The 16,636-nt window shown below is 32.3% G+C and overlaps 1 protein-coding gene across 2 annotated transcripts; it reads left to right on the top strand.

Annotated features, from left to right (window-relative positions):
* Nucleotides 1-10,789: 10,789 nt before the first annotated feature.
* Nucleotides 10,790-14,533, top strand: LOC114308075 (uncharacterized). 2 transcript variants are annotated; one of them, XM_028253564.2, is made up of 2 exons: nucleotides 10,790-11,960; nucleotides 14,075-14,533. In XM_028253564.2, the coding sequence occupies exon 1, from the start codon at nucleotides 11,089-11,091 to the stop codon at nucleotides 11,926-11,928; it is 840 nt and encodes a 279-aa protein (XP_028109365.2). In that variant the 5' UTR covers nucleotides 10,790-11,088; the 3' UTR covers nucleotides 11,929-11,960; nucleotides 14,075-14,533. The 2 variants fall into 2 exon arrangements, with proteins under 2 accessions (XP_028109365.2, XP_082758068.1); XM_082901942.1 differs by having other exon boundaries at nucleotides 13,433-14,533.
* Nucleotides 14,534-16,636: the final 2,103 nt, after the last annotated feature.

Below are 16,636 nucleotides of genomic sequence, written 5' to 3'. Positions count from 1 at the left end.
GATCCTCTAGTATTTTTGAAAACTTTAATGTAGAATGATTTCAAGATATGTTTCAATAGAATTGGGAAAAGAAGATTCACTGCCAAAGTATAAAACGATAAAGTAATTGGAAACATAAATTTTCATACAAAATCATGGTATAGACTAGCTTTTGAGGTGGACATAAACTCTTAATTCGTGAGACTAGAATGGTGTTTATTTTAATTTATTTTTTTTAAGAGTTTGAAATTGGTATTTAAATCTAAAGAATGTTATTTGCAGTCCAATTCAACATGAGACACAACTCGGACTTCTACTTGTAACTCTATAAAAGTATAGTTGCTTCTAATTATTTTTATTTAAGTAAAAAAAAATGGGATTTTTTTCTTAAGGTTCTTGGTATTAAGATTTTATAACATAAAGGACACTCAATATTTTCATAATATCTAAGGTCCCTCAACATCGATCCAGAGAAAATTCGATCCAAAGAATTTCTTTGGACACATTACAGAGAAAATTCCAAATAGGGCAGAGAAAATTAAAATTTCACTGGATTCAAACTCTTTTAACATATATTGCAAACAAGTCAAAATCCTTCGAACCCCAAACATCTGTAATCTCATGATGAGCTTAAAATTTACTCAAAACCAAACCATTGCATATCATGATTGGTGAGCATTGAAACCAAGAAATATACACAAACAAACTATATATTTTCAAACCAGAGAATTTCTTTGGTCTAAACCAGAGAAATTCAATCAAAAATTTAATCCACACCAGAGAAAATTTGACTTCACAGAGAAAATCTTACCAGAATTTCTCTGGACTCACTTCAACCCAGAGAAATTCTCTCAGTCCAGAGAAATTCACGAAAACCCCAGAGAAAATTTCTCTGGATTTTTGTAGAACTTTTTAGTTCATAAATTTGTGAGTCATTTGATCAATAGTGAATATTGTAGTGGGTAATTCTAGTCTTGTTCAAATTTGATTTTTTGTTTGTTTTAACTTATTAACAGTTGTTGGAATAAATTTATGTGATGATTGGTTTTTTGAAGATGTATTCGGGAATTTCTCTAGATTTCATAAAATAATGTGTCTTTACGATCCAGATAAAATTAGTTAAAATGAACCCAGAGAAATTTGAATTTTCTCTGGTTTATAAATGAATTCAGAGAAATTTGAATTTGAATTTAAACCCAGAGAAAATTGGTCAAAATGAACCTAGAGAAATTTGAATTTTCTTTGGTAGAACCTAGAGAAATTCTTTGGAAGAGAAATTCTTTGGAATATCCAGAATTTCTCTAGAGAGAATTTCTCTCAAATTTCCAAAAGCAGTTTTACCTCAAACACAAGAATTCAACAACAAAAACACTAAAATCAAACTCCATTCACTCACAAATTCTCAAATGATCAAATTTAAAAAACAAAGACAGAGAGAGATTAACCAGAACTTCTCTGCAATTTCTCACTTCCATTGAAGAACTTCACAGTGGAATACCTCAAATAACACCTAGCATTCAACCCTCTACCTTTCCTACTAAGCACATACTTTCTCACCTCATCTGCCGTCTTTTTCAAACACTCTCTACACCCACTACTACTCACACTTCTCCAACACTACGCAAGTCCATAAACCCTTTTCCCTTTCCCCACGGCAAACCCTCCGTTCACCACCGCTTCTTGAATCACATCACTAATCACCTCCCAAACCCTACTCTCAAAACCCAACCCCTTTGTAACATCAGTAGCACAATTCACAATGTCTCAAGCCGAATCGACGTTTTGATTGAAGAAATCAAAGCTCTCGTATCGTAAAAAACAGTCATCAAAGTAGATTAGAGCTGAGATTGAGGGGAGACAATGGAGGATTCGAGTTTGACTCGCAGCGAAACAGAGGAGACAGTCGATGTGAGAGAGGTCTTCGAAGCATTGGAATATGCCGAAAATAGTTGAATTGATAACGACACGTCAAAGACCATGATGTTCACGTGGCCCGTGTGGGTGAACCCGAACTTCTCGAAGAGGATCATAGAGCGGTCGTCTGCGATGATTTTTAGGTTTTTGATCTTGTTGGTGTTGCCGGAGACAAGGAGGGAGATCACAGCGGCCATAAGGATCACTGTGAAGTGTGTTTCGACATTTTTCTGGAGAGAGAGAGAGAGAGATCATGACGGTTAAAGGGTCATTATAAGATTATTAATTTTGAGTTACAAATGTTTATTTATATATAAATATAAATTTGTTAGATGAGTTTTGTAATACCACGGTATACAAAAACAAATTTTTAGGCACAAAATTAGGCTAGGCTTGCACAAAAGGACAAAACAAATTAAAAAAAAAGTCAAAAAATTAATTTTTAACTAATTTTTCAAATTACTCTTTTATGTCCAATCGGTTCGAGTTTTTTTTTATATGATTTTCATATCTAATTAGACCATCTCCAACGTTGAACCTAAATTGATATCAGATTTAAATTTTGATGAAAAATGTACTTTTCCATGCTCCAACCGTTGCATCAGATGAATATCAAAATGAGAAATCAGCAAAAAATGTATCAAACTGAAAACAAGTTCTGCATTTTACCAAATCACTGTTACTGACCGTTGAAGGAGATACATCAGTTGCCCGGCCGGTTGACCGGCCGGTTGACCAACCGGTCAACCGGTTCATGAGATTAGGTGACGGGTTTGGACTGTGAGTGGTTTGAACTGGCTGAACTGGGTTTGAACTGGTCCGTGGCCTGGGGAATCGGTCAACCGGCCGGTTGACCGGCTGGTTGACCATCCGGTCGCCCGGTCTACGCATCCTACAGGTTTGGTTTGAACAGGTTTGGTTTGACAGGTTTGGTTTTAACAGGTACAATTGTGGACTTGGAATAATTTGAAATAATTTGAAGGGTGATATAAATTTTAATTTCATTGAAAATATAATTCAAATTGTTATCTTTTATATAAATATTTTAAAATTAGTGGTTTCAGTAAATTTACCGTTGAATGGACAGAGTCTTTTGATAATTTGCCGCTCATATACATCTTTTAAAAAGTAGCCGTTTTAATAAATTTACCGTTGCATCAACAGAGTTTTTTTAAAATTTACCGTTGATAATGTGTGCTATAAAATATATCAGTTTTGTATATCAAGATGACAGAGTCTTTTATTTTGAGAAGAGCATTATATTGTATGTTGTGAATTTTGTTTCTTCTGTGATTTTTCTCCATTGAGACTTTAATTTATATTGTATATCATTCTAATATTTTTTACTATTTTACATATTGTATGTACTGTATTTTTTTTAAGTGATGGAAGATTTCCAAATGTTTGAAGAATCACAAATGTTTCAGTACAACACTGATATTAATTTTATGTCGGAAACTTCGCGAGAACAGAACACGCAGAGCAGTGATAATCATTTCATTTCAGAAACTTCTCGTGTTTCTCGTGGTAAAGCATTTACAATTATAGAAGATGAAACTTTATGTAGATCTTGGTTAGCAGTCTCTCAAGATCCCATTACTGGTAATAGTCAGACTATGGTTATATTTTGGGAACGAGTACTTGTTAATTTTAATTCACAATTGAGTGGTGAATCAAATCGAAACCGTATTTCTTTGTCTCACCGTTGGTCTGCCATGCAAAAGGCAATTAATAAATTCTGTGGTTTTCTTGAACAAATTCAACTGAGGCAACAAAGTGGAACAACTGAGGCAGACATGGTAACATTTATTTGTGTTATTAAATATCAAATTTCTTCTGTAAACATGTATTTGTTATTAAAATTGTTGTAATTTTTTCTTGTAGGTCGCTGAAGCAAAGCGGATGTATCATGTAATACAGAAAAAACACTTCACATTTGATACATGTTGGGATATTTTGCGCCGAAGTTGTAAGTGGGATGAATTTCGAACACAATCCAAAAAGAGTACGCAAAATATATCTGTGGTGAATCTAGTTTTCACCGCGAAGATGCCACATATGTTCTATTAAATCATTACGGAGGGCATGATATGCATTTTTATCCCTAATACCTAAATGACGAGACAAAAATGATTCAAAGTCATTGGTAGGAGTAGAGGAAAGTTGCACTGGTGTGTTGGTAGATGACATTTCATAATCAAAATCAAGGTGCTCCTCCCTCTCATCTTCAACAATCATATTGTGTAATATAATGCAAGTCTTCATTATGTTGGCAAGCATTTTTGGATCCCAAAAACGTACAGCACCACCTATAATTGCGAATCGAGATTGGAGGACTCCGAATGCCCGCTCGACATCTTTCCTAGCAGACTCTTGCATCATTGCAAAATGTTGTCTCTTTGCTCCTTGGGGAGAAGAAATTGTTTGAACCAGTGTTGCCCATTGCGGGTATATACCATCAGCAAGGTAATAACCCATATCGTAACTATGTCCATTAACAGTATAGTGGACAGAGGGAGCCTTACCTTGGGCAAGATCAGAAAACAAAGGTGACCGGTCTAATACATTCAAGTCATTGTGTGACCCAGGCATTCCAAAAAATGCATGCCAAATCCATAAGTCATAAGAAGCTACTGCTTCAAGCATGATGGTTGGCTTTTTTTGATGGCCTACGTATTGACCTTGCCATGCTTTTGGACAATTTTTCCACTCCCAATGCATGCAATCTAAACTTCCCAACATACCCGGAAACCCCCGAACCTCGCCAATAGCAAGTAACCTAGCAATGTCAGTTGGTGTCGGAGATCTCAGATATTCTACTCCAAAGATTTCAATGACTGAGTAACAAAATTGTTGCAAACTTTGAATGACAATGCTTTCCCCAATACGTATGTAATCATCAACTGCATCTGCTGCAACACCGTATGATAATATTCTCATCGCTGAAGTCATTTTTTGTAGGGCAGATAATCCAAGTACACGAGCTGCATCTTGTTTTTGAATAAAATATGGATTCTGTGCTTCGATTGCATTCAAAATTCGCAAATACAAAGGACGACGCATTCGAAAACGTCTCCGAAATATTGTAGGTGAATACACTGGATTTACAGCAAAATAATCTGCAAACAATCTGTCATGACCTTGCCTTCTATCTCTGCGTATATACTTGTGCCCTACAATAGAACCCCCGATTTTCTTTGAGCTATCACTTGACTTAAGAATCTGAACCATACTACTGGTATTCTGCTCATAAGCTGCTAAAAGTGTAATCATATATTCATCATCAGACTCCTCATCAGAGGAGGAGGAAGAAGAAGAGGATGAAAATGAAGTAAATATTATGGATTTCAAAGTATCCATTACCCTCTGTTTTTGTTTAAGATATGATTGTTGTGTAGTTGTGTAAGATATGATCCTTGTCTGGCATATAAATAATAATGTGTTTATATGAGATTTTGGTAAACCAATGGAGGGAAAAAGAAATAGCAAAATAATTAGGAACTGAAACGGAGGGAAATCAAAAAAAAAAAAAAAAAATTACAGATGACCGGTCGACCGGCCGGTTGACCGGCCGGTCAACCAACCGGTCGCCCCATCCCGGTTCACACCCGTCAGTTCATTTGGTCGGTTCAAACAGTTCAGTTGTTGGTTCAGAAAGGTTTTTAAAAAAATATATATTTTCCTCTACCCGGTCGACCGGTCCGGTCGACCATCAGGTCGACCATCCGGTTGTCCTGACTGATATTTGATGAAGCTGAAGCGTTGGAGTGTGAAGTATCAAATTCAGGAAATGGTCATTTTTTAACTCAGATTTGGTGAAATATTAGGTTAACCGTTGGAGATGCTCTTAAATGTCTAAAAAAGAAAGCCTCGCTTAAACTGTTTATTTTTGCCATAATGGTATTTTTTATTAAACATTGAATTTTTTTGTACTTAGGCCTCGTTTGAGGACAGATTTTTTAGTAATTTTTGATTTTTTACCTAAAATATGATATAAAAAAAACTAGTATGTTTGGAATAACTTTTTGATTTTTTACGAAAAGATGTGTAAAAACTAGAGAAAAAAAAAATCTTTAACTTTTTGATATAAGTTATTGGTTTTTTAATTTTTTTTAATAACTTTTTAACTTTTAAATTAAAAGAGACAATTTCCAAACGAAGCCTTAATGAGGATCTTTTTAGTCTAGGCGCCCTTGAACACATTGAATAATAGCACTATAAAACCCATAAAAGAAGAAGAACAAGAAGGGAAAAAAAAACAAAAAAACATATTTTTAAATTGATACCTAACAAATATCTTTCATACAAAAAAAACTATTTTTTCTCTACCAATAAACAAGTAAATTTCAAAGTCCTAAGATTAATAATTATAGATTCCACCTGACCATATTTGGAGCTTGGAATGCTTAGCCAATAAAATTTAGAATCATATCCTTCACCAATCAAATTAATCTAATTAAAGAATGAATAATTTATTGGGCTTATAACATTGTATCCTTCAAACAATAAAATTATAAATGATCACTTTTTAAACTCTTATTTTTTGAATAGATTAGTATTATACTTTTTAACCGATCTCATTTGATGGGATTTAAGACTTGATTTAATTTAATTTAGTTTGATTTATTACTATTATACCTTTTATTATTAAATTGAAATATTTCCCATTGGAGGTTTGTTCTTTCATTTTATTCAACAAAATTAGAACAATCACATTTTGTAATTAGATTTTATTTATTATTTGATGAGTTAATATTGTATTACATGATATGATCCGCATCTCAAGTCCATTTTTAATTAAATATTATCACAAATTTGACATAATTACATTTGACTTTATTAAGATTTTAATTTATATAATTTATTTTTATCATAATTTGTTATTTATCTTTTAGTTTCTTTTTAGTCATAGGAATAAAAAAAACTGATATTATCATTTTTACCTTATTTGTCTTTGTATTTTTATATTATCTATATTAATTTTAGTCTCTTCATTAAAAAAAAAAAACTCAATATAATAATATTAAAACAATAAAATTTATTGTATTTTTTTCAAATTTAAAGGGAGATAATTGTAATTTACTTGAAATTGTAAAATTTTTGTTTATAGCTTAGCCTCCGTTTGGGAAGTGAGTTGGTTTTTTGACTTTTTGATTTTTGGCTATTTTAGCCTGATTTTGGAAGGACTTTTTGGCTTTTTTGACTTTTTTTGTGAGAGATGATTGTAATGATTATAGGTTGAATTTGATATTTTATTTTTTATGACTAAAATAACTTCTTTTTTTTTTTGACTATTTTAACTAAAAAAAACCAGACTTTTTTCTTCCCAAACGGAGTCTTATTTTTCAAATTTGTTAAAGTATTTCTTTATGTATATCATCATGGTCATCATGGTATTGCTTTTTATTTATTAGTATTTGTTATTATTATTTTCTTTTCTTTTTAGTTTGCCTTTTTTGGGGTTGCAAGAGTGTTTGTAATTGTTTCTTTTCTCATATACCAATCAATGTCAATTTGTCTATTCCCCTTCACGATGACGTCAACGAAAACCGTCCCAGCGCCCCATATACCTCATCGGACCATCCACGCGGCACTCATCCTCCGGCTTCAACAAAAACATATGAACCTAAACATAGTTCAGTCTCCCACGCTCACACTCACTACGTGGAAAAACCTAAAACTTCATATTTAAATTAAGGGAAGGGTCTCTCCAATTTATTGCGTCGATTGGAATATATTGTTAAATTTATGAGATTTATTATAGGATTCTTTTTAATAATTTAAATTATTCAATATGTAGAGTTCGTTCAATAGTTTATATTTAGAAAAATCACGTTGATTGAATATCAGTATTCTATTGATCGGAACATATTTTTGGTAATAATTTATTTTTAAAATCATATTTACCATTGGTAAAAATGTGTTCCAATCAAGGGCTATCGATATCTAATCAACATGATTTTTTATAGGCATGAAGTACTCGACAAGTTCTACACATTAAATAGACGAATTATCAAAATGGAACTCGTGGTGAACCCCACGAACCTAACAGTAGGCTCTAATTCACACAATAGACGGAAGAGAAATCTCTTAGATTAAAACCCCATTTGGATACTTAAATTTGTAGTTATAAAGTCAAAAAATTATCATAAATTGTTACATTATTATTTTTTTAATTTTTTACACAATTTTTTATAAAAATAAATTAAAAAATTAATTAAAATAGTAAATTTCTAAACAAAGATTAGGACTGCAAATGAACTAAGCTATTCATAAACAAAATAGCTCGTTAAGGACTCGACTTCTTTAGTCGTTTATCTTCATTTAAATTGTATAATAAATATATTATTTTATATATTAAGTAATGCAAATAATTTTTTTTATTTAAATAATATAAATAATATTTTAAAAAAATCTTGTCAAGCTGAACCAAGTCAAGTTCGAGCCTAATTAGTTATCGAGTCAAACTCGAGCTCAATAAATGGCCTTGATAAGCAAATGAGCCGAGCTTGAGTTCAGCAAAACTCGACTCGGCTCAATTCGGCTCGTTTGTTGCCCTAAACAGGACTTAAGTCTGGGCAAATATTTACCCGACACAACTCAATCAGCTAACAATCCTATAAAAATGATATTATACTTTTATATTTTTATGTGTTAGACAATGAGCATTTTATTTAGTAATATTAATTATTGAAATATAAAAATTAAGTCTTTATTTTTGTTAATAATTACAATTTTTGAGCTCAAATAAGATCCAAAATAATTTTAAAAAAAACTTAAATTAATTTTGTAAAACAGAACTTAAAAATTGCGGTTTGGCATTGACTTTTTAACTTAAACTCCAAATCACTTTTGCATTCATCTGTCGACATATATGGCTCGCTCAATTCAGCATTCGATAGCTAAGCAGTTGGATAGAAATTAAATTTTGTCTAATCTTCCTAAATTCAAACGACTGTCGAATAAGAGAATATCAAACTCTATCTGATAGCATTTTTTATACACTACATCTGACTCTTTATTCTAAAATCAAATTTTATAAAATATTCATTTTATATTGTTAAAAAGCAACCACATTTGCATAATCATATTCGTGAAAAAATATATATTTGTTCCAGCAACAATTGTCTGACCGAACATCCATATAATGTATAGGATTTGTACTGTTATCACCTCTCTCTCTATATATATAATTTCACATTCTATTCAAAACAAGTGTGATGGTGTAGCAGCCAATTATCCAACAAGATATTCGATCGGATGACTAGTAAAATATTCAGTAAATATTATATTTCATATTTAAAAAAAAATATGAAATAACAATCCGTCACTTGTTAAGATGTTTGGTCAGTACAATAAAATATTATATAACATATATATGGCGATTCACTCTGATAATATTAAATTTAATTTTAATATAACGGGAGTGATAAAAGATTAATTTTGAAAATTGCCTTGATAATATAACCCAAAATCTATAATAGTTAGGCTGATAGGAGTACACTTGGCCTAACTCATTTGGAGACAGTATAGTTTAATTAAAAAATTATTATAAATTATCACGGGACTCTTTTTATTTTTAAATTATTTTTTGGTAAAAAGTAAAATGACGAAAATGAAAGCGCGTGAAAGGATATAGAGCTGAGTATCTCAACTGCTGCTAAAACTCGAGGCCACGCGTCCAGTTTCTGGAACGTCCGAAGAAAAGGAGTTTTGCCCACTTTCACTTAACATCACTTCGCTCGAGGCACATACGTGTCCCGTCTTTTTGCGGAGTGCTGGATACGTGTCTACCTCTTCATTGGCCCTAGCATCCCCACCAATCACGTCCCCCAAATTCGTTGGATACGCTGCTTTATTCTGGCTCCCACCTCATCTGTCCTATCCAATCACTCTCCTTCACTGTTTCACCACAAAATTATCCACTATTTTTCAAACACGCAAGTAATCCTGTAACTCTCCCATAATCATCATATTTTTACTGTAACTTTGTTATAAATTCATAGCATTGCCTCCGTCTCATTTTATTTGTTTATAGGTTTATTTTAATTTAATTCGTCTTAAAATATTTATTCATTATTAAATTTTATTATATTTATAAAATTACATTTTAAAATTCAAAAAGAATGATGATGGTGAAAAATATAATTTAAAATTTGAATTCAAATGTAATGATGGCATATCTACTTAAATTTTTTATAGTGGACAAATAAATAAAAACAGAAAAAAAAATTTAAAAAAATAATCCTTCAATTTTTAAGAATGATTAATTTATTTAAATTATTTCTACTAAATTAAATAAATAAAACTAAATGTAACTTGTGATAAATTATACTAAACATTTTCAAACATTTTTGTAATTTCTCCAACATTTTTGAGATTAAATGTCTTTGAAAAAAATGTGATCGGTTAACTTGAATAACATAACTTTTTTAGTCAAAAAATTTACACCTAAATGGAGTTTTTAGGTATAAAAAAATTACTATAAATTATTAAATTATTTTTTCTATTATTTTAATATTTTTTATATTTTACAAAATATAATAATATAAAATAAAAAAAGACTAAAAAATTAATTTTCAAACACTTCTTTAAGCTTGTTTTGAAAAATAAGTTAAAAATTATTTTTTAAATTTTTTAAAAAAATATGTAAAAAAATAAGGAGATAACATAACTTAAAAAAATTAAAAAACTATTTTTAACTTAGGCCTCTTTTGACAAATTAACATTTTAGTCAAAAAATTATTAAAAAAGTTAAAAAATTTATAACTTATACTAAAAAGTCAAAAAATTTCTTTTCTTTCTATTTTTTACAATTTTTTTTATAAAAAATCATTCTAAAATATTAAATTTTATACCTTATATTTTAATTAAAAAAATCAAAAACTTACTAAAATACTCTGTTCCAAGGCTTAAGTGGCCAAAGCAAGCCTCTCGTTACTATTGGCCGGGCATACAGGGAATATTAAATTCTCAAAAAAACAGATAATTACTCGTGTTCCACAGTTGCCCTAGACACGTGGTGTATCCTTACCTGCCCACCGTACTGTCGCTATGATTATCGGTTGAAGCTCTCCGGAAAATCACTGAGGCAAAGAAAGAATAGAGAGAGAAAAAGAGAGAGAGAGAGAGAGAGAGAGAGAGGGGGGGGTAATCTCTCTAACCTAGAGAGAGAAAGAGAGGTGTAAGAGAGAGATGGACGGCGGAAGAAGCTGCGTCGCCAGGCGCTGGACCAGCGGCGTTAACGACAGAACAATACTAGATCGGATAATGCTCAGATTCCGGCCTATAGCCCCTAAACCGGCCACCGGAGGATCTGGGTCCGGCGAGTCTCCGCCGGAGAACAAGAGCATCACAACAAAAGCAAGACCTAAAAGAAAATATGTCAAGAATAACAGGAATAGAAGGTGTAAGAAAAGCAAAGTCGAAAGAGGAAAAGATGGGTCTGATCGGACGGTCACGACGCAACAGCTACTCCCTCAGATTTGCTGCCGGAAAGACTCGCCGGCAGGAGTTTCTTGCGGCAGTCTTGATTTTCCGGCGATTCAAAAACAACCCATATGGCTGAACTTCGATAATAGGCCGGAAAATTCAGATCTGACGGCGGTGGGGCCACCGAAGAGAGTGGCAGAGTCGTGGGTGATTTTGGAATGTGTGACGGACGCTTGCATGGATGGAGGTGGGTTAGGGGCAACGGACGTGGAGAGAGTCAAGAATCTAGAGGCTGACACGTGTCCGGGATTCATATCAGACGTTGGGAATAAGGTACAGTGGATAAATCTAGCTTATAAGAGGATGGTGGTGGCGGCGGCGGCGGAGGAAGACGGTGGATCGCCACCGGAGACGGTGGTGACATTGGTGGCGAAGGTGGAGTTGCCGATATCGTACCCGGCATTTGCATGTAGAGTACGAACGCAGTACACGTGGCGGAATGAGAAGTACTCACAGACTGTGCCTTGTGATGTATGGAAGATGGATTTTGGAGGGTTTGCATGGAGGCTTGATGTTAAAACTGCACTATGTTTGGGACGCTGAGGAAGCAAAATTGTTCTTTTTTTTTTCTTCAGGTAATTAATATTAATATTCTAATAAGATATACCCCCCCCCCCCCCAAAAAAAAAAAAAAGAAAAAAAATCCTCAAGGCAAGAGAGGTTGAACACAATTGTTCTAAGTGCTTTGCTAGGTAGAGTGCCATTCAAATCAAGTTCATAGGATGGCACCTATATATGTATATGCATCTCTATAAATGTGTGTGTATAAACCTATATTATTAATCTTTAAAGGTTGCATGTGAAGCTCAAAGTTTGCCCAAACAAACTCTTATTTTTGTTTGGGGTTCAATTGGTATTTTAATTTAAGAAGACAGAATTGAAGAGATTGATTCAAAATATATATATATATATATATAATTTGTTTGACTTCAGAATTGTTCTCTTTTCTTACCGAACTCAATACAATCTGAGACGAAATCAGAATTTTATAAAATTGATTTTGAATTAGGCCAAGAATTGCTACTTTAAAATTGACTCAAATAATTCTCGTGTGGGATAACTTAAAAATGGGGTACATGCACACTCACATCTACCCTTCAACATAGAAAAGTCCACAAAAGTAAAAATAGAATTGAGGAAGAAAGCAACTTTTTGAAATGAAATGAGGAAGAAAGATACTCAATAATTAAGTATGGTGAAAAAAATAATAATACAAATGGCTTGCTCTTTTGTACTATACTTTACAGCTATATTATTTTGTACACAAGAATAAATGCTTATTCAATCCTACTATTATTATTATTATTATTATTATTATTATTATAAGCTATGGTAAGTATTTATAATGGGAGGCCCGTATTACCATTACTAGCTAGGGCTGTGGTTGTCAATACAGATTCCTATACCACATATTTGGACTACGACAATGCTAGGTAGCTCAAATTTTTGTGGCTCAAATGGCTCAAATCTGTCAAAACGACGTCGTTTTGACAGATTTTGAGTGTAAAACGACGTCGTTTTGACAGATTTAAGCCATTTAAGCCACAAAAATTTGAGCTACCAAACATTTTCCTTTGGACTATATGGTGTACATGTCCCCTACTTTATATTTATGGTAACAATATTTGCATTTTGTCTTCTTTTCCCCTTATATTATTTGTTATTTTATATTTTTTAAAGAATATCTACTAATAGTTAGTGTAATAAATTTTATATAATCCAACAATTGTTGGTTTGCTAAGTAAGTGATATAAAAATATGGTAAACATAATGCGATAAAAATATGAAATAAAAAAATTTTGTTTATTTCTTTTTCCAAAAATTGTGAATTGTATATGTTTTCAAAAAATATAAACAAAAACATGTGTCAAACAAGATTTTTCATGTGTCTTTTTAAATTTTTAAAACAAACACAATAACAAACAAAACACAAACTAAGGGGTGTTTTAGGAAGATAATTATTGTAGACACCTCGTTTTTGACTGCCCGCAAAAAACATTTTGCCCGGTACACTTGATGATGAAAGTGGTGTTGTGCGTGGTTTCAGGTCTCAACAAAGGGGCTATGTTTAAGCATTGAAACAATCTTAAACCTTCCATATTCACACTGTTTGTACCTCAGAAATTCATTTTTACACATTGTGCCACCTTATGCTGAGTCTGAAGCAGAGAAACAGGGGATCACATTGAGGCCCGGTCGTGCCTCATTGGGAGCTGGTTGTGGCCATTTATGGTCGGCCGTGTCTTGGTAGCGAGAAACACTATTCTAGGCAAGAGCCCGCCATCTGTTCATTTTTGAAGATATTTATGACCATTTTTGCTCAAATTCTATAAAAACGAGGTTGTATCTCTGTTTTGAGGATTGAACAAATTCTAAAAAGCTTGTATACTTTCTTGAGAGCTCTTTCTTCTTGTGCAAGCAACCTTTGAGCAAGCTTGTCACCTTTAACCTATATCCATACACCTTCACACCTTAGCCTTGAAACCTTGGTTGAGCCTTGAGCAGCACAATTCAAACTTGAGAGTGTGTTTGTACCAAGTTTGATTCACAAACAAATATCTTGATAAGAGGGAGGGGTAGTTATTGATTCATTGTATTCATTAATTTTTATCCAAAATCATGCTCGAATTCATCAAATAATCAATTTGCTCATTGATGGTTTTGGAAATAACTTTGTTCTTCTCTTAAGGCTTACCGTGAGAGAGAAGAGGAGAAGGGACAAACAGAGTTCATAATAACTCTGTCTGCACTATTTTCACTTTAGAGCACAAAAACAGGATTTTGCATAAAATTAAGGCACGGCTGGCCTTATTTGGGCCCGGCAGACAGATTCCAAGGAAGGCAGACAGAATTACATCTAAAACCACTACGAGCATGCCATCCTTGTGCTTCTATTGTAAATTGAAAATTAATGATTTCAATATTGTTGTAATTATTAGCATTGTAATTAATATTGTTGTAACAATGTTTCGTTAGATAGTTAGCTTATTTTGTTGTATTAAATTAGCTAGTTAGTTAATTATAGCTTAGCTAGTTAGTTAGTTATTCATTCACTTGGATTTGTAATAATTAGTTTAAAGTCGGACTCTCGGACATTGATTCGCACCCTCTTGCACAGGGGCAAATATGTAATAAGTTATATGTCTTCAAATCTCACGTCTTTCTCCTTTTTACTTATTTGCTTACAATGGTTAGTATAGAACATCATTTTTTAAATTAGCATCTTTATGCTTTGCATCCATTGTCTTGCATGCATCCAAGGTTCAGCACATCATACTAACCAAATATTTAAATTCATTGCTTGAATACGTGATTCATCACATGTCTTGAATGGAATCATATGCCATATTCATAGCGGAGCTTATTAAAATTACATAACGTGTGCGTTGCATTTAGTCATATTGCATTAGTTAAGGGTATGCATATTTACTAATTATTTTTCTTTGTTTTGGCTCAAAGTACTAGGCGAGCAATTTTGAGTTTTAGCATCTTGTATCGAATGTTTGTTGCCATGTCAAGTATATTTCCACGAGACTAATTGCTTAAATGATATACTTGTTTGAATGCTAGTAGATGGAGGCTAATTGACAAATTGGGATAAGTTAATTAATTTACATACAAACTCACATTTTCAAGTGACGAGTATTAAAAACAATTTTCAAACAAACATGAAATCAAAATGTTCCAATCTTTGCAAACTAGTCTATACTTATATTTGTCGCATAGTAATGTTAGTATAATAAAACCGGAATAAAAGTATATAATGTAAATAAAAAACACATCATGATTAGTAGAGGCCGATCTTTGATCGGGCGAGTGGGGTGTTCAATTCATGACCTTCCCCTCTCGTACCTAAATTTTCGAGCCAAGATACTTTGGTGATGATGGACTAATGACCTTTGGCACGAATCTCAGGTTTCTTAAATTTTTCAAAAATATTTAGGTGACGACTCTATAATCTGGCAAAACAGTCCATTTTTTACATTTGATTCAAACATTGATTTTTCAAAAAGAATTGTCGGATTTGAATTCTTTTTGTGTTTTCACTATTTCACATTGTACTTGTGAAATCAGATTTAAAACCACAGAAATCCAAACTGTAAGACTAGTCGTATCCGAAAGGAGCACGAAAAGTAAATTATAATTATAAATTGTTTTTTGACTTTTTTTTTGACGTTTTTGTAAGAGATAAAAGTGATTTAAAAACTGAGCAGTGACTTTTAATCCATTTCTCAAAATAGGCTAAATGGGCCCTTAACGTTTGACACACTACAAGATCTATGGACAAGATCTATGGACTAAATTATCAAGAGAGTCCATTCTCATTATATTCATGAGCATGTAAGTAAAAATTTGTTTGTTGTTTATTTTTGTTTATTAAAAATTATGCATAGTTTACAAAATTTACAAATATAATTGTTACCAAAAAAACAACTTTCATTTGTTCTGAACTAGTTTTCATTGATTCCTTTTTCCACCCTTCCATCAACCATCACCCATCGCCGGCCATTACATACGGTCACTCTAGTCTTTAGCCACCATTAGCAACAACCTCTTCTAGTCATTGTTGTTGACATCTCCTATTGATGACCACCTCTATTTGTCATTGGCCGCCAATAATCGACTCTAGTTATCGACAACCATCAGCCACCATCTTTCACCAATCACCACCTCTAACAATCAATAATCACTTTCGATTGTCATCTCCCACGGTAATCACCTCCAATTATCTTTTCTCACAAGTTTTGGAAACACGTGTACTAAATGTATATTTTTTTATTTTATTAAAAATAAATATAATTTTTACCATATTTAAAAATAAAATAATAATAATTTGTAAACATTACCTTAATATTTTCAACATTTATATTATACTTTTGACCAATTAATTTTTTGATAAAAATTACATATATTATAATTTACTATATTTTGTTGTAATTTATTACACAATTTACAACAAAATATAATTTTTGTGATAACTTTTCGTGATGCCAAAAAAATTACTTTTCTCGATGAAATAAGATCTTCATATTGCCAATTTTTTTGGCGACAACTATTTTCATTGTGAAAAATGTTTTTCTTGTAATACACCATCCATTATGGTTTGATATAGAAGTATCATATATTACATATATATATATATATATATTAATAAAAGTAGTATTTTTCTCTTATTTAGGTGGTACATTCTAAGAAAGCACCATTAAATCCCTAATTTAAGAATGTTAACCCATTTAGTCCCGACGTTTTT

Source organism: Camellia sinensis, chromosome 1 (genome assembly GCF_055761805.1).
Source record: "Camellia sinensis isolate YWXY chromosome 1, ASM5576180v1, whole genome shotgun sequence".
NCBI lineage: Eukaryota > Viridiplantae > Streptophyta > Magnoliopsida > Ericales > Theaceae > Camellia > Camellia sinensis.
The sequence above is the reverse complement of the archived record's forward strand: the minus strand, read 5'-3'. Positions and strand labels throughout refer to the sequence as shown.

Bases quoted from the DNA above. Each gene is read 5' to 3' on its own strand.
- LOC114308075 (XM_028253564.2), top strand. From the start codon at position 11,089: ATGGACGGCGGAAGAAGCTGCGTCGCCAGGCGCTGGACCAGCGGCGTT.